The following is a 21,856-nucleotide window of genomic DNA, read 5'->3' as shown; positions in this document are numbered from 1 at the left end:
GTTTGTGTTGGAAGGGACCTTAAAGATCATGCAGCTCCAGCCCCACCACTCCCTGCCACAGGCAGGAACACCTTCCACTAGACCAGGTTGCTCAAGGCCCCATTCACTCTGGCCTTAAACACCTCCAGGGAGGGGACATCTACAGCTTCTTTGGGCAACATGTTACAGTGTTTCACCACCCCCATTCTGAAGAATTTCTTCCTGATATTCAGTCCAGATCTCCCTTCTTCCAGTTCAAAGCCATTGCCCCTCATCCTATCACTATAAGCCTTTGTAAAAAGCCCATCCCCAGCTTTCTTGTAGACCTCCTTCAGGTACAGGAAGGTGGCTGCTCTAAGATCTCCCTGGAGCCTTCTCTTCTCCAGGCTGAACAGCCCCAACTCTCTTAGCCTGTCTCCATAGAGGAGATGCCTCAGGCCTCTTGATTATCTCTATGGCCTCCTCTGGACCTGCTCCAGCAGTTCAATGACCGTCTTGTGTTGGGGACCCCAGAACCGGATGCAGTACTACAGGTGGGGTCTCACCAGAGCAGAGTAGAGCTAATTGCTGCTATCCACAATATCCTCCAAAAATTAGATCCTCAGTTTATAATCAACCTGAAGTAGCAAAACTTCTTTTGTTACATTTTGGGGTTTTTGAGTGGGTTTTTTTTGCAAGTCAATATTTCAGGACTTTATTTGCTCCCTTCTGGCTCTTTTGCTTTTGCTTGCCTGGAAAGGAAAGAAAATGGTGATGTTCTGCATCTCACAGGATTAAACCTAACAGGACTTTTTGTAAATGAGAACAGCATGCACCCCATGGATCTGGGAGCTAGCAAAAACCCCAAAGGGAGAAGAGGGCAGAAACTATAGTTATTAATAATCATCAGGCAAAGCAGCCTGGTAAGAAAGCAGGTTAGATTCCCTGCCACAGTCACAACAAACATCTGCAGCTCTCTAGCAACAGAACCACTTTACCATGGGAACTTTGCTTTCCATTCTTCCCAGAAATCAAGAAGAGAGAAGAAAAAAAAAAAGGGGGGGGGGGGGGGGGGAACGGGGGGGAAAGAGAGAAAAGGAAAAAATTCAGTACTTGAGAAAATAATGTATGTGCTGTAGCCACCATCAAAAGCCAATCTCACTAAGAGCAAAACACGTTAGATCCTTTCCCTATATGCCATCCAGCCTGAGCTTGTCATTGTTTTTCACTTCACTTGCCTTTCAGTACCATGCAGATCTAATGTGCAATGCTATTTTGTTTCTAGGCTAAAAAATCAATCTATTCCCACCTAAGTACACTGGCAGATTTTGCAATCGAGATGTTTGACGTTCTTGATGAAATCAACTACCAGTCTTACAACGACTTTGTCCTACGAGTCGGTAAGTCACGTTTCTACCATTATCACATGGGCACAACATCAAAATCATAGAATCAATAAGGTTGGAAAAGACCTCAGAGATCAAGTCCAACCTGTCACCCAACACTTCATGACTACTAAACCACGGCACCAAGTGTCACATCCAATCCCTTTTTTAACACCTCCAGGGACGGTGACTCCACCACCTCCCTGGGCAGCACATTCCAGTGGCCAATAACTCTTTCTGTGAAGAACTTTCTCCTCACCTCAAGTCTAAACTTCCCCTGGTGCAGCTTAAAATGGTGTTCTCTTGTTCTGGTGCTGGTTGCCTGGGAGAAAAGACCAACCCCCTCCTCGCTACAACCTCCCTTCAGGTAGTTGTGGACAGCAATAAGGTCTCCCCTGAGCCTCCTCTTCAGGTTAAACAACTCCAGCTCCTTCAGCCTCTCCTCGTAGGGTTTGTGCTCAAGGCCTCTCCCCAGCCTTGTTGCCCTTCTCTGGACACGTTCAAGAGTCTCAATGATCTTAAACTGAGGGGCCCAGAACTGGACACAGTACTCAAGATGTGGCCTAACCAGCCCTGAATACAGGGGCAGAATGACTTCCCTGCTCCTGCTGGCCACACTATTCCTGATGCAGTCCAGGATGCCATTGGCCTACTTGGCCACCTGGGCACACTGCTGGCTCATGTTCAGCCAGCTGTCAATCAGTACCCCCAGGTCCCTTTCTGCCTGGCTGCTCTCCAACCACTCTAAGCCCAGCCTGTAGCACTGTGTGGGGTTGTTGTGACCAAAGTGCACAACATTGTTGTTTGCTGGATTTCCCTGTACTGTCTGCAAAGGATTACCTGTCCTGCACTCAATGGTTAACACCATCTTTGACAGCAATGCAGATTGTGACATCGAGTGCACCCTCAGCAAGCTTGTGGGTGACACACCAAGCGGTGTGGTCCAGTTGACATGGCAAAGGGAAGGGATGCCATCCAGAGGACATGGACAGAATGGAGAAGAAGGCCCAAGCCAACCTCATGAAGCTCAAGTTCAAGTGCAAGGTCCTATACTTGAGTCAAGGAAATCCCAGGCACAAATCCAGTCTGGGTGATGAGTGGCTCAAACGCAGCCTTGAAGAGAATGACTTGAGGGTGCTGGTTGATGAAAAACTTATGAGGCAGTAATGGCTGCTGGCAGCCTAGAAAGCAACTGTGTCCTGGGCTGCATCATGAGAAGTGTGACCAGCAGGATGAGGGAGGTAACTCCCCCTTCTACTCTGCTCTCATGAGACAACACCTAGAGCACTGCATCCAGTTATGGTGCCCCCAGCACAAAAGGGACATGGAACTGCTGGGAACATGCCCAGAGGAGGGCCACAAAGGTGATCAGAGGGCTGGAGCAACTCCCCTGTGGGAACAGGCTGTGACAGTCGGGACTGTTCAGCCAGGAGACGAAAAGGCTCTGGAGAGACCTTAGAGTATCCTCCCAGTACCTGAAAGGGGCCTACAAGAAAGCTGGGGAGGGTTTTTTTACAAGGGCTTGTAGTGATAGGATAAAAGGGAAGGGCTTTAAGTTTAAGGAGGGTAGATTTAGCCTGGCTATTGGGAAGAAATTCTTCACAATGAAGGGGTAAGACACTGGAGCAGTTTGCCTAGGGAGGTGATGGATGATCCCTCCTTGAAAGTGTTCAAGGCCAGGGTAGATGAGGCCTTGAGCAACCTGTTTTAGTGGAAGATGTCCCTGCCCATGGCACAGGGGTTGGAACCAGGTGATCTTTGAGGTCCCTTCCAACCTAAACCATTCTATGAATCTATGAACCAAAATGTCTCCAGAAGCAGGACAGCAACATCTATGTGGAGACTCAGCAGGCTGGATGGTGAGCACTGCTATCAGAAATGATAATTGCGTTTACTTAATTATATAACTATTATATTACCTAATCACAACTGTGTTTACTAAATCTATTCACATCTAGGAGGAAACTGCACCAATAATTTTACCTAGTGCTATTTAGTGTGCCCAGTCTTGTGGCTTACTCTGCACTGCTGAGATGCTGCAAGTTGCCTGACTGTACTTAACTATTCAGTTAAGTTAACTACTCAGTTAACTACTCAGTTAAGTTGCACCTGCAAAAGCTTTCTCAACACTGGAAGTGTAATGAAAGCCTTTTGTTCACAGATGCCAAATCATCTCAACCAGTCTTGTTTTCTCCAGCAAATGGAATCCTTGTCTTCATGATTCAACCTTTCCCATGCAATTTTTACATACTTTTATATGTCTTAGCTCTCAGAGTCCTTTCTCCCAGCCGCCTTAGAGAGCAAGTTGCACTCTTCCCTGCCTTGCCTGCATTCCACTCACCTCTGACAGTACTTCCATTGTTCTTCTCATTTTATTGCACATTTTAGGTATTAATGTTGGGCCCGTAGTAGCTGGAGTCATTGGAGCCAGAAGACCACAGTATGATATCTGGGGGAACACTGTCAATGTTGCCAGCCGGATGGATAGTACTGGAGTGCAAGGGAAAATTCAGGTGAGTCCCTGCTGAGAGTGCTTTGCTGACATTACATACTTCCTGCTTCATATGTGGTTACGTTTTCAACACTGCTTAGGAAACTCTGCCACACCTCACCTTGTGCTTCTCATGAAAAGGGCAACTTTCTTCAGATGACTCAAGCTTCAGAGGTGTAGTTGTTTTCTATTCTATGCACTTCACTACTCAGAGGCAAAGAGACCCTCAGATGAACCATTTGCCATCAGAAGAAACAGAGTTCTGTGCTGCAGTACACACAGTTGGAGGCAAGCCAGGGAATGCCAACACCGCATGGGCCAGTCCCTGTGCTGTAGCAATTTTGCTTGAGTGAGGAGTGCAAGGAGAGAGTCTAGGTCCATTTGCATTCTGCTGCACTTTATGTATATTTAAAAGTGCCTTGGATCCTTTGGACCAGAGAAGCTACACAGACAGGGAGCATTGTTTTACTGCTAGAGCTTGGCTACAAGCTATGCTGCACCTCTCAATGCACTCTCGCAGTCCTCTATCCAAAATAGCCATCTAGTGTCCGGGGATCAATAGTTCTTCTGGAGTAAATTACCATCACTGGAAGTGATCCAGCTTCCAACAGTGGACAGTGTGGTTACACATTTCTGCTGAACAGACCTTACCTCCCTGTGTAATTCTTCAGCTCAAGACAAGAAGTTCTGCTTCTCAGACTCCAGTTTGGCCAGTGTATTTTTAACTCATGATGGAACTTCCAAGTGATGCTGAGAGCAGCAGGAAGTGCTAATTGGTTCTGCTTAAGCATTTTCTTTTGTGGCAGAGAAAATAGAATGAGGAGGAGTGGTCAGTTCCAGGACTCACCTTACATGAATAGGAAAAACTAATAGTTTGTTGTTTTGGTTTTTTTTCTGTCTTCAGGTGACAGAAGAAGTTCAGAGGATCTTAAAAAGGTGCAGTTATGAATTCGTGTGCAGAGGTAAAGTCAGTGTAAAGGGGAAAGGCGAAATGCTGACCTATTTCCTAGAAGGAAAGGCTGATGGAAATAACGGGCAGACGCGGTCTTTAAACTTAGAGCGGAAAATGTACCCTTATGGGAGAGCAAACATTCAGACAAAACTGGGCACCAGCTGTCCATCAGTGTCCTCAGCGGCTGGCTTTACTGTCAAAGCTGGGCTTGCAGCAGGTCAAGCATCTGCCTCTCACGCCAATCAAACACTGCATTATCTTCCTTCTGTGCCGGCTGTGAAGGAGGCCTAGAGAAAAGCAGAGGTGGTGGTGCCATTTGCAGTCTACTTGGAGAGAAATGGCTGCCTGAATTTTTACCAAGAGATCAGAGGTGAGAGGCCGTGGCATTAACCAAGGACCACTACAACCCAACCAAAGAGAACTTGGGGACTGTGTAACAAACTCTTGGAATGGAACATATAAGGGCTAGCAATTCTGTTAGGAAAAGTCAAAAACCTGATTTTCTGGAAATGAGGAATATTTTCTTGGCATTTTTAAAGGGGAGATGAAAAAAAAAATAGTTAAACATGCAAGCAATTATTTATGTGTGTGTGTATATATATGTTTTAATCTATATATGCACATATACAACCAGTCCTGTGTAGACTTAATAGAGATTTATAGAGATAAACATAAAAATACGTATTTATTTACACATCCACGTGCAGTGACACAGCAAAGAGGTTTCTCTTTCTGTCATAGCCAGCATTGTTGGGTCTGGGATTAACAAAGCTGCATTGAACTGTGGAGTGTGGGGCGGCTGGAGACTCTCCAGGGCTACAGCAAGAGTTAGAGAGGTTGTGCTCCCAGCGCAGGAGTTAAAGCAAAGAGAACAGCATTCATTGTGCTGTCAAGGGCAGATTAATGAAGGCTGGACTCAGCTAATTGCTAAACCTTATGGTTTGGGTTTTCTTTTTTAATTCTCCTTGCATGCTCTGAAACACTTAAAGTAAAAAAAAAACAACAACAACTATAAAAAGCCACCTCCAATTCAAATCATAACACCAAGCTATGAAATAGATAAACCACAGAGCTTAATGGTTTGGCAGAAAAACAATATATATGTTCTTTCACATAAAAATAAACAAATAATAATTAAAAAGAAAAAAAAAAAAAAGAGAAAGAAAGGTGGTAGAAATGAGAAGCTGCTGTCTCTTCACAGGTCATTTGACTCTGTGTGGGAGAGAGGAGCCACCCAGCAAGCACAGCAATACACTTATGCAATATAGAAACATTCCTCTCTGTACAGCACTGGTGTTCTTGAAGAGCAGAAGGATGGTATCATTACTTCAGGCTTTTCTAAACAGCACAGGACGTGGGGCTTCCTTCCAGAATTTAGCTTTACCTTTCTAAACATCGCAAAAGAATAGTCCTGTGCTGGTGACAAACCTGCTGCTGCTAGCCTTGTGACATTTGCATGTTTGCCAGCACAGTCTCACATCTTAATTAATTCTTAAATTTAGCCACAGTTTTATTATATCTTGATCCTACCCAGGCTCACTCTTCAAAGCTGCACAATTACATAAAGCTGTAATTCTGAGAAACAAGAACAGGCAAACTTTGCCCAAATGAGGAGCACACTGGCGAACATGCCAGGAGAGCAAGGCCTGCTCTTAATCTGCAGACAAAGGACCATATTCCCACTGCTTTTCCCTTTTAAAATTATCCCCAGCATAAAATTGCCAGACCAGCTCAGTGGGAAAGCAAATGAAGCTATAGTTACAAGCAGACTAGAATCTAGAAGTATGAAATGCAATGAATATGTACAAAATATACAATATTTACATGTATTTACAATTTATAAGCAACCCAAGAACCCCCTTGCATGTGGCAGGGGGTTAGAACCAGGTGACCTTCAAGATCCCTTCCAACCCAAACCATCTATCATTCTATGAAAAAAAAAAAAACACCATAAAAAAAAAACACAAAAAAAAACCCCAAACACACAAAAAAACCACACCCCCCCCCCATCCAAGACTACAGAAGTTGTCCAGATTGCCTTTGGCAGGCCAATTTTACTACTGATTTCAGTGGACAGGACATTCTCAGTGATTGTCCTGCCATCAGCTTTTGCTCTGAAGCAGTCACTGTTTGTGTTAGAAGTACATGGACAACTACTGTGTCAACAGATGCAAACTGTTGAAGAAATGCTGCAGGAGTTTCTGTTCTCCATGGAGCCATAACAGGCTGCTGCGGTTTCCAGCAGGGCTTCTAATTTATCCTTATGGCCCCTGCCAGCTCAGTGTTTCAGTACAAAGCTAGCAAAATCAGTGTTGTGATTAAAATGACTATAAAAAAAACCAACACCACAATAATTGCTTCCTAACTGTACTAAGTATATGTACTTTGGCTGATCTGTGGAATGTCCCTATCCCTGGAGGTGTTGAAAAGGGGCAGAGATGTGGTCCTGAGGGACATGGTTTAGCCTCAGCCTTGGTAGAGTTAGAGAACAGTTGGACTAGATGACCTTAAAGGCCTCTTCCAGACAAAATGATTCTGTGATTGTATGGTTTCTCTCCCTAACAGCTACCCAATTCACAGGTAGTTCTCTGGACTAATTTAATTCTCCTTTGGAGGAATCCAAAGACATTTAAATAAACACCTGTAGAGAATAGAGATTTTATATATTAAAAACAAAATAATTACATAATGTAACTGAATAAGTGGTGTCCACATAGAGCACAAAACATATTTATGTCTTCTAATGGGTTTGTGAGAGCTAAATCATCACACATGAACATTAAATACGTTACCAAAATGGGAAGCATTATGTGCAGTGGGCCACGAAGATGGCTGGAGCACCTCCCCCAGGGGGAGCACAGGCTGAGAGAGTGAGGGCTGTTCAGCCTGGAGAAGAGAAGGCTCTGGGGAGACCTTAGAGCAGCTTTGCAGTACCCGAAGGGGGCTACAAGAAAACTAGGGAGGGATTTTTCGCAATGTCTTGTAGTAATAGGACAAGGGGCAGTGGCTTTGAGCTGGAAGAGGGGAAATTTAGACAGGATATCAGGAAGATGCTCTTTACAGTGAGGGTGGTGAGATGCTGGAACAGGTTGTCCAGGGAGGTTGTGGATGATCCTTTCTTGAAAATGTTCAAGGCCAGGTTGGATGGGGCCTTGAGGAATCTGCTCCAGTTGAAGGTGTCCCTGTCTGTAGCAGTGGGATTGGAGCTGGATGAACTTTAAGGCCCCTTCCAACCTAAACCATTCTATGATTCTACGCAGTAGCATTCTTAATCACTACATTTAGCTCACAAACCCCAAGTCACACAATTTTTGAATCAGTGAATGTATATAATTTACAGATACTAACACAACATTGTTTTTAAATGGACTTTTAGTAAAAGTCTATTCGATCCAAGCAGTAGATCTGGTAGCATGTGAACACACAGACAAATGCAGTCATTGACTCACCCCAAAAACTTACAATGACATTATTTCTTTGTTACTTCTTTTTACTAGGTCCAAGATACAGGCATATTACCTTTGTTTTTCTTAGCACTAAATGGACAGTGAGCAGAAATGAGTTGTATCCCTTGTGTTAATATTTTCGTGACGGTTATCATCCCCAGCCTAGACCTGGAGTAAGGCCAGGGGAAGATCATGCAGCAAGGTAAATCAGGATTATTAATTTTTAATATTTCAAAGGATTAGCAGGTGCTAGTAGAATTACTCCAAAGTTTTTCTGAGATTTATTCCCTTCTCCAACAGCTGAATGAGGCATGTCACTTAAGAACCATAGAATCATAGATCCATTGAGGTTGGAAGAGACCATTGAGATCATCAATTCCAACTGCTCACACAGAGCTCACAATCTCACCACTATTGCTAAGCTATTACCACTGAACCACACCCCTCATCACCACATCCATGGCTCTTCTAATTACCTGGTGACTCCACCACCACCCTGGGCAGACTGTTCCAATGGTTTCTTCCATAAGATTGCTTTCATTGTTGAATGGAAAGGATCAGAGAGGCACAGTCTATCACCAGCTTCTCATTCAGCCCTTTTGCAGGACATCTGTGCCTCCAGAGATGGTTGAATAGACCAGGATGGCTTCTTAGAGCTGCAGCCAGCCCAGTATTCATGTGCTATCTTACAGCACCAGTGATGGTGGAGTCAGCTTCTAGGCTTTCTTTGAGTCAGACCCTTTTGTATCTTTGTATTCTTGTGGCAGATGTTGCTGCTGGTTTTACTATGGGGAAAAATATCTTTCACTGTGTTGTCCTAGATTAAACAGTGCAGAATCAGGAAGAAAGTTCAGCCAAGGCACAAATTAGCAAAAAGCCACATGAAACTTGCAGACAGTGTGCAGCAGCCATTCCATAAGGGAAAGCTAAATGCCTGTTGAAATCATAATATAATGAAGCTGTGCTCTTGCCTTCACGCTTTCCTTCCTTGTTCATACCATTTTTCCCCCATTTTCCTTCTCTGGGTGTGTTTGTTTTATATTGGGTCTTATGTGATGTTTAAATGAGAGATTTAATCTCTCCTCTCTTCTACATTCTTTCAGTAAATTTTGTACACAGAAAGAAGTAGTAGTAATCCTTCAAATAGCCTCAAAAATGCACATTTTCTGCCAAATTAGAGAAGCTTGTCATCAAATTTTCATTGGTAATTGGCTGAAGATAATACAAGTCTCACTCCAATATCCCTGAAAAACATCAGAAGGATTTCCTTGGATTTGTTTGGGATTTGAAGTGTGTCCACTTTAATGCTTGCAGTTTAATTTCCCATCTTGCATTTATTAATTTTCTGAGCAAGCTCTGTAACCTTTGCCTTGGTGATCTTGCTGTAGCCCCAGCAAGGAGTCAGTTCTGCCTGCAGTATCCCAGAGTCCCTCAAATTTAACTGAGGATGGAAACTTCATTGGGCAGAATAGCCTCCTGCACTTCTGTTCACTGTTTTGTGCAGCTGTTAGCTTAAAACAATTAACAGATAGGAGCCCTACAACAAAGTGGTGCCATTCCGGCATGTCAATGTCTGTCAATAGCAAGCACAATATTTCACATCAGTTTGCATGTTTTCTCTTTCAGATAACAGTAATAATTGAAGTCTCTCTTTATTTATATAAGAAGATAAGTATCAGAGACCTTCAAGCTTCACTGTCTTGGGAGCTAATTTCAAAGTGTCCCTATGCTACTTTCATCTTGAAATGATTTTTAGATTATTTTTCTCTGCTGAGATTGCAAACTGGAATTCAGTTGAATTACTGGCTAGATATTTCCCAACATGTCCCATTCACATTGACTAGAAAGCTCTTCCTTCTATCCAGCCTGTACAATGTGTTGGGTTTGGTAGCTGCTTCCCACCAGGGTCAGTCACACTCCCTTGTCTTCACAAAAAGACATGCAATTCCTCCTTTGCTTTCTCTAGGTGAAACTGAGAGCCAAGAGCTTCAGCTCCTGGGGGCTGAATCTGCATCCCTTATGTATCCACAAGGCCTGCAGAAATCACCATGAGTTTAGCATGCATCCAGTTCTGATGTCTCCATCATAAGAAGGACATAGAACTGCTGGAGCAAGTCCAGAGGAGGGCCACAATGATGATCCAAGGGCTGGAGCACCTCTGCTATGAGGATAGGCTGAGGGAGATGAGGTTGTTCAGACTAGAGAACAAAAGATTCCAGGGAGACCTTAGAGCTGCCTTCAGTACCTCAAGGGATCCTACAAAAAAGCTGGAGAGGGATGTTTCATAAGGGTGCCTAGGAACAGGACAAGGGCAGTTGGTTTTAAGCCGAGGGAGAGTAGGTTTAGACTGGATCTTAGGAAGAAGTTCTTCAGTATAAGGGTGATGAGACTCTGGAATATGTTGTCCAGAGTGGTTGTGGATGTTCCTTCCCTGGAGCTGTTTAAGGTTAGATCAGATGAGGCCTTGGGCAACCAAGCCTATTTGAAAGGCGTCCCTGCCCATGGCAGAGGGGTTGGAGTAGATGATCTCTGAGGTCCTTTCCAATGATTCTCTGCTTATGAAGGTCAGGAGCTGAGTTTCTGTCAGCAAAGTTCTGCTTTGGGTTGCAGAGGCGGTCCCGCAGCGGTACTCAGCTGAGTAAGTTACTGGGCTGTAACTGACGGTAGGTCACATGCCTCAATCTCATGCAAGCTTTTGCCTTCAATTTATTCAGAAGGCAAAAGAAAGTCCTTGGGAGTGACTGTTGGAAGGGAAACAGTGTATGACCTGTGCCATTTCAGCACGTCGGGGAGTCTGAACACACTAGCAAATAGCCCGGTTCATTTTCCTGCCTCGAACGCTTGTAGCAGCAACGAAGTGTGTTCTTTCTATCAGCAAGTCCAGATTCTCTACATGTTCTGCCCAGGCAGGAGGACTATTTAGCCATAATGTTCTTTCAAGTTAGAGTTTTTGTATTACAGTGAAAAAAAAAAACAACAAAAAAACAACCAACATTTTTTAATTTGTGATAAACCTGTATTATAACTGCCTTATTTATTTGTAATCTTGTACAGTGTTACAAAAGGATGGACAACATTGGCCTTTCATTCACTTTCAGAGATGTATTGTATTATGAGGTTTTTGTAAATAGTTTTAGCTTGGCCAGGTAATTGCATGTACACTTGTAATAAAAAGAGGCAAAGAGGCACACTTTTAATAAACGTTAACAATTTTTGTAAGAGACATTTTACATGTGCATGGAGATGATAAAAAATCCTTTGGAAATGGAAGTCCTTTTGCTTTTCCTTGCAATCTACTGCATGCCACTCATGCCTGACTTCAGTAAGACAAAAATGAAAACACTAAAGTTGGTTTTGGTTTTGGTTTTGGTTTTTTTCTCCTAAATGTTTTTTGGACATATCACTTCTAGCACAGAGTTAAATCCACTTAGTTGCATGTGCGTTCAGCAAAGCGAAATCAAAATGCAAACAGCAAATAGAGAAGAAGAAAAAAATACATAATAATAATAATAATAATAATTTAGTGGTTGTGATCTGCCAACCTCAGTGTCCCAAGATCCATAATGCAGTATATAAAAAGTGTTATCAACATCTATGCTATCTTCATAAAGTACCTTCTGGTCATTAGAAGCAATAAATTCTACTTTACTGTAATATATATAAAAAGAAAACAAACAAAAAACCCAAGCAGACATTCTAGTTTGTAATGGTGTAATATCTAACATTCAATGGGTATTTGCTGATACTGCAGTTGATGTAGTATTGTCACCAAGAAGGACCAAGTGTCAAATCCATCATTGCTGTATGCAGGTGCAACGCTACTGAAAGGAAAGGAGGTGAATTTGGCCCATTGACGTTACCCAGAGTATATTTCTGACATGGTTATAAGTTATTGTATATGAAAAGAACACAATGCAAAGAGATTGTTTTCCTAGCTACATACATATGTATATCTATATGTATGTGTATAGATACAGACTCATTTGGTTGCCTAATTTTTGTTAGGTTTTTCTTTTTTCTCTTTTTTCTTTTCCTTTTTCTTTTCTTTTCTTTTCTTTTCTTTTCTTTTCTTTTCTTTTCTTTTCTTTTCTTTTCTTTTCTTTTCTTTTCTTTTCTTTTCTTTTCTCTTTTTATTTTTTCTCCTCTTTTATCTTCTTTTATCTTCTTTTCTTTTATCTTCTTTTCTCTTCTTTTCTCTTCTCTTCTTTTCTTTTCTTTTCTTTTCTTTTCTTTTCTTTTCTTTTCTTTTCTTTTCTTTTCTTTTCTTTTCTTTTCTTTTCTTTTCTTTTCTTTTCTTTTCTCTTTTTATTTTTTCTCCTCTTTTATCTTCTTTTCTCTTCTTTTCTTTTATCTTCTTTTCTCTTCTTTTCTCTTCTCTTCTTTTCTTTTCTTTTCTTTTTGACTCATTTTCCAAATAACTTCTATAGCTGAGCAGAAAGTATTTGCCTGGAGTACTAACAGAAGAAGGTTCACAGTGTTCTCTGGCTTTCAGGCGTGTGGGTTGTGTGCTGATGCTAGTGCTGCTCCCACTAAAGCTATGCTTACTGGGAAGCCTCCCTTAGTAATCACAGCCTAACACAGCTTGAGGCCCATATCATCTAGAGATGTAGGATATCAACATCCAAGGCTCTAGCTCATTTTTTTCAGTATTGCTGCTGAACCTGGAGGTATTTTGCATGCATCATTTTACAAGTTGTTCACACCTGTGGTCACTCCAGCTCAGGACTGTTTCTCACATTCCTTATATGGTTGCTGTATGATAGACGAGGAGTTTTGCAGGAGCGTTAACACCAAGGTTGGTGGCAGAGGGGGAAAAGGTGATGTGGACTGTGAATACTTTCTCCTATGGATTAATGAGGATTTCTTGTCTTTTACAGGTTTGAGCTAGTTTTATAATAGGGCCTAGAAATCCATTAATTTGTTTGTTTCATCAGGTGGCTGTGGGGTTAACTAAGCAGTACAGCTTCTGCAAGTACTTCTGTCATAAATTAAGATGTAGATTCATACAACATATCCCAGTAGCCTGCATACAAGAACCACTACCTTGTACTGGTGATTAGCTTCATACAGCAGTTAAGGGTTTCTAACACAGTTATAAACTAACTCATCTTAAATTCAGTGGTTTTTACATGTCAGTGGGGCATAACCGTTGTGACTAATGATAATCTGGACTCTACTGCTCTGCCCCAGCCCTGTTTGTGGTTGGCTTTTCCTAGAACTCTGTATCAACATTTTTTAGCTCTTCATTCCTTCCAATTTTGTCTCTCACTGAGATTTCAGGCCAAATCAAAACCATTAATAAATACATAATTGTGAATAAATGGGGCAAAGCACATATAGGGAGGGGGCTGTCTATTGGTCTTTAATTACTCCTCAAAACGTCAAGCCTCTTGGGTTGCCTGGTGCAAAATGATCTGATGGGTGCAAGGACAAAAATGTGAAATGAAGGGTTTAAAAAGATCACTAAGTTAGCAGGAGTACAAAATAATGAAAAGAAGATAGCAGTTTCTAAAAGGAAAAGGTGAAAAGCCAGTGCTCCTTCTGAAGTCAGTGGCAAAGCTCTCAGTGACGTGGAACAGGTTGTGAGTATCTGAACTGGCAGAGTGCTCAACCAGATTCCTAGTGCAACAAAACAAAATAAGGCTGGTGACTAACTGCATGACCAGGTCCATTTCTGAGTTTTCATGTCTGCTCACATGTCCAGGAGTACTGGAGATCTCTTGATGCCATGCTCTCAGAGTTTCAGAAGGAATTATTAGAAACAGGTGGAGGTTGACATCTTCAATGCCTGCTTTCTGACTGTAAGGAAGCCCCTTGACATTTGAATGAGCATTGGTTAATGTGCATAGCCTATGTGTTGAAAGGACTTGGTTTTGCTTGTGCCTTACTGCATGCTGGAGGATCTGCTTCTTAATATTAGGATCCCTGTTTTATGCCTTCTGTGACACTGGACATGTCGCACCTGCATAAAACTGAAGGAACAAACAGTGCTGCATCACTGTGAAGCTTTTTTTACTACTTCTTTTCCTACTTTGGTTTACTGTCTATGTGGGTGCAAGAAGTGCTCCAAGCATTTATGAAGAGAGGCCATGCACAGGTGTCTGCAGTTCTAAGCTAAATACAGATTTCCTAGATGTCTCTGAAGAAAATCCACTGAGACAGTTTGGAGATCCTTTGGGAAAAAAAAAATAAATATCCATCTGCCCTTCTCTTCAGAACAGGCTGAACATAGCACATTCATTACCAACATCCAGACCACTTAGCTATAACTTGGAACTGCACTGCCACGTTTGCTAGGCGGTGGTGCCACAGCCAACAGTTCTTGTGGGATTTGATCACTGCGGTTGTGCAGACTACTGTGTCTTACTTTCAAGTGCCTGACCTGCTGCTTTGATCCTACACCTGTGAATGGTGGCATCAGTTATGAACACCTTGGGCTGGCACATTGAAGTTATTCAATGATTCCTTATGTCTTCTGCTCCTTAGTGTGCATGGGGGGGGGGGGGGGGGGGGGGGTGTTAAAGGTTGTCTGCTCTTACATTTCAAAGCAGTGTGTCCAGAATTTTCAGTGAGGGGTTAAAATTAACTGCACATGCCACCACAACAATTGATTCATGATTATTGCATTCTGAAATTGTTACAGCAGAAATCCTTCTTTGCTTAGAATTCCTGCTTTTTTCACTCTAGCTTTGCTGGAGTTTGAGTAAAAGAAGTGCACTGACTATGGAACTTGCTCCCTTGTACAAGTAGATAGTCCATATGAATTTGGATGTAGACAAAGCAAATAGTGAGTTTCTTTTCTGCATTTAAGCAGCTTTGGAAAATGTTACAGAATACAGTAAGAAGGGAAGGAATGCTTTCAGTGTAACTGGTTTCAAAGCCAGGGTCCAAGAGCAGTTACCTCTTCCAATCTGATTTAACTCAAACCAGAGAATTTTAGAGTGGTGATCATATATTCAGTGAAATTCTAATGGAGGTTAAAAAAATTCCCTGTTGGAGGCTCTTTTTGTCTGTGTGCAAGCACAGTTGGTGGATAATGATGCAAAGCAGTAGTAGTAGCACACATTTCACAGTCTTAAGCTGAATCAGCCAAATTTGACCCATCTCTTAAAATCTCTGCTACTACAATTTGTGCTTCAACTCTCCTCTGTCTGGGTTTTATCCTGCTGATTTGATTAATCCTTGTACTTTCTGCTGTCAGGGGGTTAATTTTTGCCCTTCTGGTATATGTCCATAGGCTCTGCTTGGAAATGAGATGTTAAGTAGTTTGGGTTTGTTTATTCTGATCTGTTAATTGAAAAGGTTTAAAAGTGCATGTGATTCTTTTTATGATCAGGAGTGGAAGGTAGGAAGGAAAAAACAAACACATGGATCATGTGTCCTACACTCAAAACAGCCAAACCAGGTTTGCTTAGATGTGATGGCACAGTGTTCCTTCTAGTTTTATCCATAATTCCAAGGATCCTAGTAATATTTAAACATAGTAAGTGCCATAGCACTAAGAGAGGAAGGAGCTAGTCATGCCTGCCTGCCTCTTAACACCACATCACTCTTCTTTGCATGTCAAAATGTGACCTTCAGCTCATAAAACACTACTTCTTCAGACATCAGTGCCCTTGCTGCCCTTAACTTATCTTGAGTTGTTCAGTGCCATGATATTTTTGTTGCTAGCAGTTACTGTCCACTCAGGCCTGGTTACCATCTCACTCCATAGTTCCTTCACAACATGGCTGTCAAGCTCCTTCTTTTTCAAAACCAAATTTTTACTTATAAGAGGTGTTGATGAGAAAAGAAATAGCTTTGACATAATCTGATTAGGAAGCAGTACACATGAAAGCAAACACAAAAGGGTGAAGAAACACACCCTGTGGTGGGAGTACAGGTATCAGCATCTGGCAGCAAGCTGGGCAATGTGGCCTGACTTTGTCAGCTGCAGGCACAGCAGCATCTCTACTCATGTCCCCCAAAAAAGAGACACAGATAGACGAATGGGGTGGCCCAATTCATATTCCCTAGCAGTTTTTTAAACATATGCAAATCTGTCTTAAGGGCAGTTACGTTGTCTGCACATGGGCACTTTTCATTAAGTGCAAGGAAAGATACAGTCTTGGAGTTTTATCAGGCTGGTCGAACTCAAGTGTTTAGTAAGGAGATTGTGCAAGAGGAATTGTCTCAGCTGCTTAACTTGCAGGTCTTGGCAGCAAATTCTGCATTGCTTCTGAGCTAACTTTAATATTCTGCTTAAATTTGGGGGGGGGGGAAGAAAAATCATTCTTTGCGTCAGGTGGAGATACTCCATTCCTTACAGGGAAAACCAGATGTACTCTTCTCCCTACTTAATTGGTATAAGAGGCTTCAGAAGATATTTCAGTTCAGTTTCCAGCCCCCTAAAAGTAATGGAAACACTAATTTCTATGTCAAATGGAGGGTTGCCAGTGACTTCAAAGGGAGCAGGCCAGAAGCCTACTGCATCACGATAGAAACAGCCACAAAGGTAAATGGGAAGAGTCTTAACTTTAAGGAACGAGCTAGTGAGTCAAGATGTCATTTTTCCAACTGTTGCAGCCTACTGAACCTATAAATATTTTTTATACTTACATAGCTATACACTATATATATATATGTATGTATGTATATACCTAGTACAATACAATAACTTCATGCTGGGTAACTTCTGATGAGAGATTTGCATTAATAATACGGGTCTATTTTTATGTAAATAGAATATTGTAGAGTATCTTTCAGTCTTTTTTTCAGGATTGTTACAATTGAGAAGAGCAATTGAATATTTGTCCTATTTTTATGTTCAAAAAAGTGAATGGACTGAAATGTTAAATGTGAATGTAAATTTCTTATTGCAACTTTTATACTGAGTGTTTGCACTATTATAATTTCTGGAATCTTAATTCAAAATAAAGGAAACAAAAACTTGCTTGGATAAACCACCATTTGGGGTTCTTGTTTTGCTTGTCTCTTTTAAAATCAAGTTGCATTCATTGTTCTACACACACATTCACAGATTCACAGACTGCATTGGGCGGGAAAGGATGCTCAAAGGACATTTTCTCCATCTTTTCCAATGCGCCCTGAAGTCAGCAGGGACACCTCCAACTAGATCAGGGTGCCCAGGTCCACAGCAAGTCTGATCCTGAATGTCCCCAAGGACCCAGCCTCAACCACATCCCTGGGCAGCCTGTTAAAGTATTTAGAAGAACTTCTTCCTTAAGCCCAAGCTAAATCTATCCTGCTCTAGATTCACACCACTGCCTCTCATCCTGTCACTAAAAGCCCTTCTAAACAGTCCCTCCCCAGCCTTCTTGTAGATTCCCTTCAGATATTGAAATGTAGCTATAAGGTCTCAACCTGGTGCTTGTGGCACGAGCCTTCTCTTCTCCAGGCTGAGCAGCCCAAATTCTTTCAGCCTGTCTTCACAGGAGAAGTGCTGCAGCCCTCTGATCACCTTGATGGTCCTCTTCTGGACCTGCTCCAGCAGATCCATGTCTCTCCTGTGTCGGGAGCCCCACAGCTGGACAAAGCACTTCAGGTGAGGTCTCACCAGAGCAGAGCAGAGTGGAAGAGTAGCCTCTCTGGAACTGCTGGCCATGCTTCTTTTGATGCAGCCCAGGATGCCATTGGCATTCTGGGATGCAAATGTGCATTGTTAGCTCATGTCCAGCTCCTCCAATCTGCCTTTCCAAGGATACAGCTACATCTTCCCAGTTTTGGGGTAAAAATTATACACCTAGAAAGCCTGAAATTTTAGTTTCACAGTTGATTTGAACTAATTGTTCCCTGCGGGCACAATTCACCACCTTTGTGGGTCTTGTTGACTTTCTGCATTGACCATCAGCGTGGGCCAAGTGCTCCATCCATTGTGCAAGCAGAGAAAAATAAACATGTGCAAATACTGGCAAAATACTAGCAACATGGACCAGAACACAGGGAGGGGAAGCTCATCTCTCCCTTTCCACAAGTCAGAAATAACGTGGCCAACTTGAGCTGAGTGCAGATTGTGCAGGCACTTTATGTTGTACAAGACACAGAGCCAAGCTAAGTGCAAAATTACACAGGTTAACTTCAGATTGATTTGGAAACTGATAAAGTTATATCAGGTAACATATCTCTCAAGAGGCTCTGTAGGCTTGGACTCTGCACCAAAGTAATTTGATTGTACTGCTTCCAAATGACAGCAGACTCCCATCTGGCAAGCTCAGAACAAAAGCAGAGGGGCCCAGGTTCTGTCAGCCTGTCCATGCATATATGCCCTGAGATAACTTGGAAATGCAGAGTCCTTTGAGATGGAAAACAGCCTGGGCTCAGATGCAAGAGGCTTTATTCCAAACGTTAGATTGAGGCTCTCCAGCTCTCTCTCCTGCAGGTGAGAGAGCACAGTGTGAGTTGTACAGAACCAAGAGCCAGCAACATGCCTTCATGGCCAAGGAGGCCAATGGTCTCCTGGGGTGCATTAAGAAGAATGTGACTAGCAGGGTGAGGGAGGTTCTCCTCCCACTCTGCTCTGCTCTGGCAAGGCTGCACCCTGGAATACTGTGTCCAGCTCTGGGCTCCCCAGTTCAAGAGAGACAGGGAACTACTGGAGAGAGTCAACAGAGGCTACCAAGACACTGAGGAGCCTAAAGTATGTCTGTGAATAGGAAAGTCTGAGACACCTGGGGCTGTTTAGTCTGGACAAGAGCAGCCTGAGAGGGAATCTTCTCAATGCTAATCAAGAGATAGAGGGTTGTGGGGCCAGACTCTTTTCAGTGGTGCCCAGGGACAGGACAAAGTTCAGCTGGCACAAACTGGAACCCAGTAGGTTGCAATTGAACCTATGGAGAAACTCCTGTCATTGAGGGTGATGGACCACAAGAGCAGGCTGCCCAGAGAGGTTGTGGAGTCTCCTGCTCTGGAAACTTTCAAAACCAGCCTTGACATTGTGATCCTGGGCAACCTAATCTAGGTGACTCTTCTTTGGCAGGGGGCTTGGACTAGATGATTTCCAGAGGTCCCTTCATGCATTGCAATGCTTTGCCCAGTGAGGTGGTGGAGTCCCTATCCCTGGAGGTATTTAAGTCCTGTAGAAGTAGGTCTTAGGGATATGGTTTAGTCAAGGACTTGTCAGTAGTAGGCTAATAGTTGGACTTGATTTTAAAGGTCTGTTTCAGTTCAGGTGGTTCTGTGATTCTGTGAGTCCTAGTGGAAAACAAGTTATCCATGGGACAGCAATGTGCCCTTGTGGCCAGGAGAGCCAATAGTATCCTGGGTTGCACTACAAAAATGTATCCAGCAGTCTAGGGAGGTTGTCTTGCTCCTCTACTCTGACTTGGAGAGACCACTCCTGGAATACTGTGTCCAGTTTTGGGCTCCCCAGTTCAAGGACACACAGCTCTACTGGAGAGAGTTCAACAGAGTTACAAGAATGAATGGGGCACTTGAACATCTCTCCAATGAATAAAGACTGAGTGACATGGGGCTGTTTAGTCTTGACAAAATAAGGCTGAGAGAGGATCTTGTTATGTCGATAAATATCTGGGGGGTGGGTGTCAAGATGAAGGTGCCAAGTTCTTTTCAATGGTGCCTAGTAATGGGACAAGGAAAAACAGGTACAAAAGGTAACACAGGAGGTTCCACCTCAACATGAGGAAAAACTTTACAGTGAGGGTGCTGGAGCCCTGGATCAGGGTGCCTGGAGAGACTGCGGAGTCTCTTTCTCTGGAGGCTTTCCAAACTTGCCTCGATGCATGTGACCTGCACTGTGACCTACGGGACCTGCACTGTGATCTTGCACTGGCAGGGGGGGTTGAACTCAATGATCTCTAGAGGTCCCTTCCAACTCCTACCATTCTATGATTCTGTGGCATATCTAAAGTGAAAATATGACCTTCATCTTTCATTGGTCCTATTCTGCCACTTTGGTATTTTAAATCTTTCTCTTAACAATAAAAAGTGCAGCCCTGTCAGTGTTGTTGGGGGGGGTCTGATGCATATAAATACACAAGAGCTCTATATGTTTGTGTATAAGATATGTAACACATAGGTTAATGAGGCAGGATTAATGACCCAGGTTGGGGACTCAGAGACCGCCATGCCCCATTACACAGCTGACTCACTTCAGAGACACAGTCACATAGTATGGCAATTTGCTTGCTTAGACAATGAGGCAGCACCAGCAGTGGGCTGCTCAAACAAGAGGACACAGTCTCAAGCTGTGCCAGGGGAAGGTGAGGAGAAAGTTCTTCACAGAGAGAGTGACAGCACCAGAACAGGCTGACCAGAGTCTCCATCTGTGAAGACATTCCAGATCCACCTGGATGTGTTACTATGTGACCTTCTCTAGGTGAACCTGCCTTGGCAAGGGGGTTGGACTCAATGAGCTCCAGAGGTCCCTCTCAACCTCCACCATTCTGTGATTCTGTGAATGAGGAATTCCAGAGGCTGCCTTCTTATAGCATAAAACAACCAGGACTAGAACTAGTGTTCTTGCCAGAGGATATTGTTAATTTAAAATGGGGGGAAGGGGAGAATGAAGAATGAGAACATTGTGTACATTGTCCAGGCATTATTGGTGCACTGCCATCGTATCTGTGTCAGAGCCTTCCCCTTTTGTAGCCATTCCCCAGGGCAGTGGGTCACCTAATGCAATGTTCCAGCTGGCAGAACATGATGTTCAATGGAAGGAAACTATTATACAGGTAGCAGTCATGGACCATATTCTCGTTTGGGCTGTTCTGATGGAGGAGAAAAAGGAAAAAAAAGAAAAGAATAAAAAGAAGCCATAACTGGAAAGCAAGCCATGAGGTGGAAATTGTCTGTGATAATTCTGGCTCTCATTAAACCCTCTGAGCTGTGAAGAGAGCCTGGGAAATTTGAGATATAGCCAGGCTACTTAGGAACCCTGATCTGATCCTGAACATCCAGTACTGTGCAGATTCTTTTTACTGTCAGCTGCAGTAGAGGTATGCATAGATTTTCAGGCTCAAGGCTTGGAAAATAGAAATGCTCTCTTAATATTCAGAGATTCATAGGTTCGTAGAATGGTTTAGGTTGGAAGTGACCTTAAAAATCATCTAGTTCCAAACCCCCCTGCCATGTGCAGGGACATCTTCCACTCTACCAGGTTGCTCAAGGGGTCATCCAACTTGGCCTTGAACACCTCCAGGAAGGGGGCATCCATGACCTCCCTGGGCAAGCTGTTTTAATGTCTCACCACCCTCACTGTAAATAATTTCTTCCTAATACTTAGTCTAAATCTACCCTCCTCAAGATTAAAATCATTCCCTCAAGATTAAAATCATTCCCTCTTGTCTGGTCACTACAAGCCCTTATGAAGGGTTTCTTCCCAGCTTTCTTGTAAGCCCTCTTCAGGTACTGGAAGGCCACTATGAGGTCTTCGCAGAGGCTTCTTTTCTCCAAGCTGAACAGCCCCAGCTCTCACAGCCTGTCCATGTAGAAGAGGTGCTCCAGCCCCGTGCTTATCTTTGTGGCCCTCTTCTGGACCTGCTCCAGGAGTTCCATTAATACACCCATATTCTATTAATACAAGCCTCCCAGGCTTCTTCTGTTTCTGTGCTTATAACCAGACACTGGCCCACTATTGTTAGATTAGCAATGGCAATCTAGGAATGAA

The 21,856-nt window shown here is 43.0% G+C and overlaps 1 protein-coding gene across 1 annotated transcript in view; it reads left to right on the top strand.

The window, feature by feature from the left end:
• The window catches only part of ADCY1 (adenylate cyclase 1), a 158,668-nt gene extending 153,320 nt beyond the window's left edge, over positions 1-5,348 (top strand). The window contains exons 18-20 of the mRNA XM_054160964.1: positions 1,244-1,358; positions 3,732-3,856; positions 4,739-5,348. Of these exons, the coding sequence (XP_054016939.1) occupies positions 1,244-1,358; positions 3,732-3,856; positions 4,739-5,077 (579 nt within the window). The 3' untranslated portion in view covers positions 5,078-5,348. The remainder of the gene's footprint in view (positions 1-1,243; positions 1,359-3,731; positions 3,857-4,738) is intronic.
• The last annotated feature ends 16,508 nt before the right edge of the window (positions 5,349-21,856 follow it).

Source organism: Dryobates pubescens, chromosome 4 (genome assembly GCF_014839835.1).
Source record: "Dryobates pubescens isolate bDryPub1 chromosome 4, bDryPub1.pri, whole genome shotgun sequence".
Lineage (NCBI taxonomy): Eukaryota > Metazoa > Chordata > Aves > Piciformes > Picidae > Dryobates > Dryobates pubescens.
This window is presented reverse-complemented; position numbering and strand designations above follow the sequence as displayed.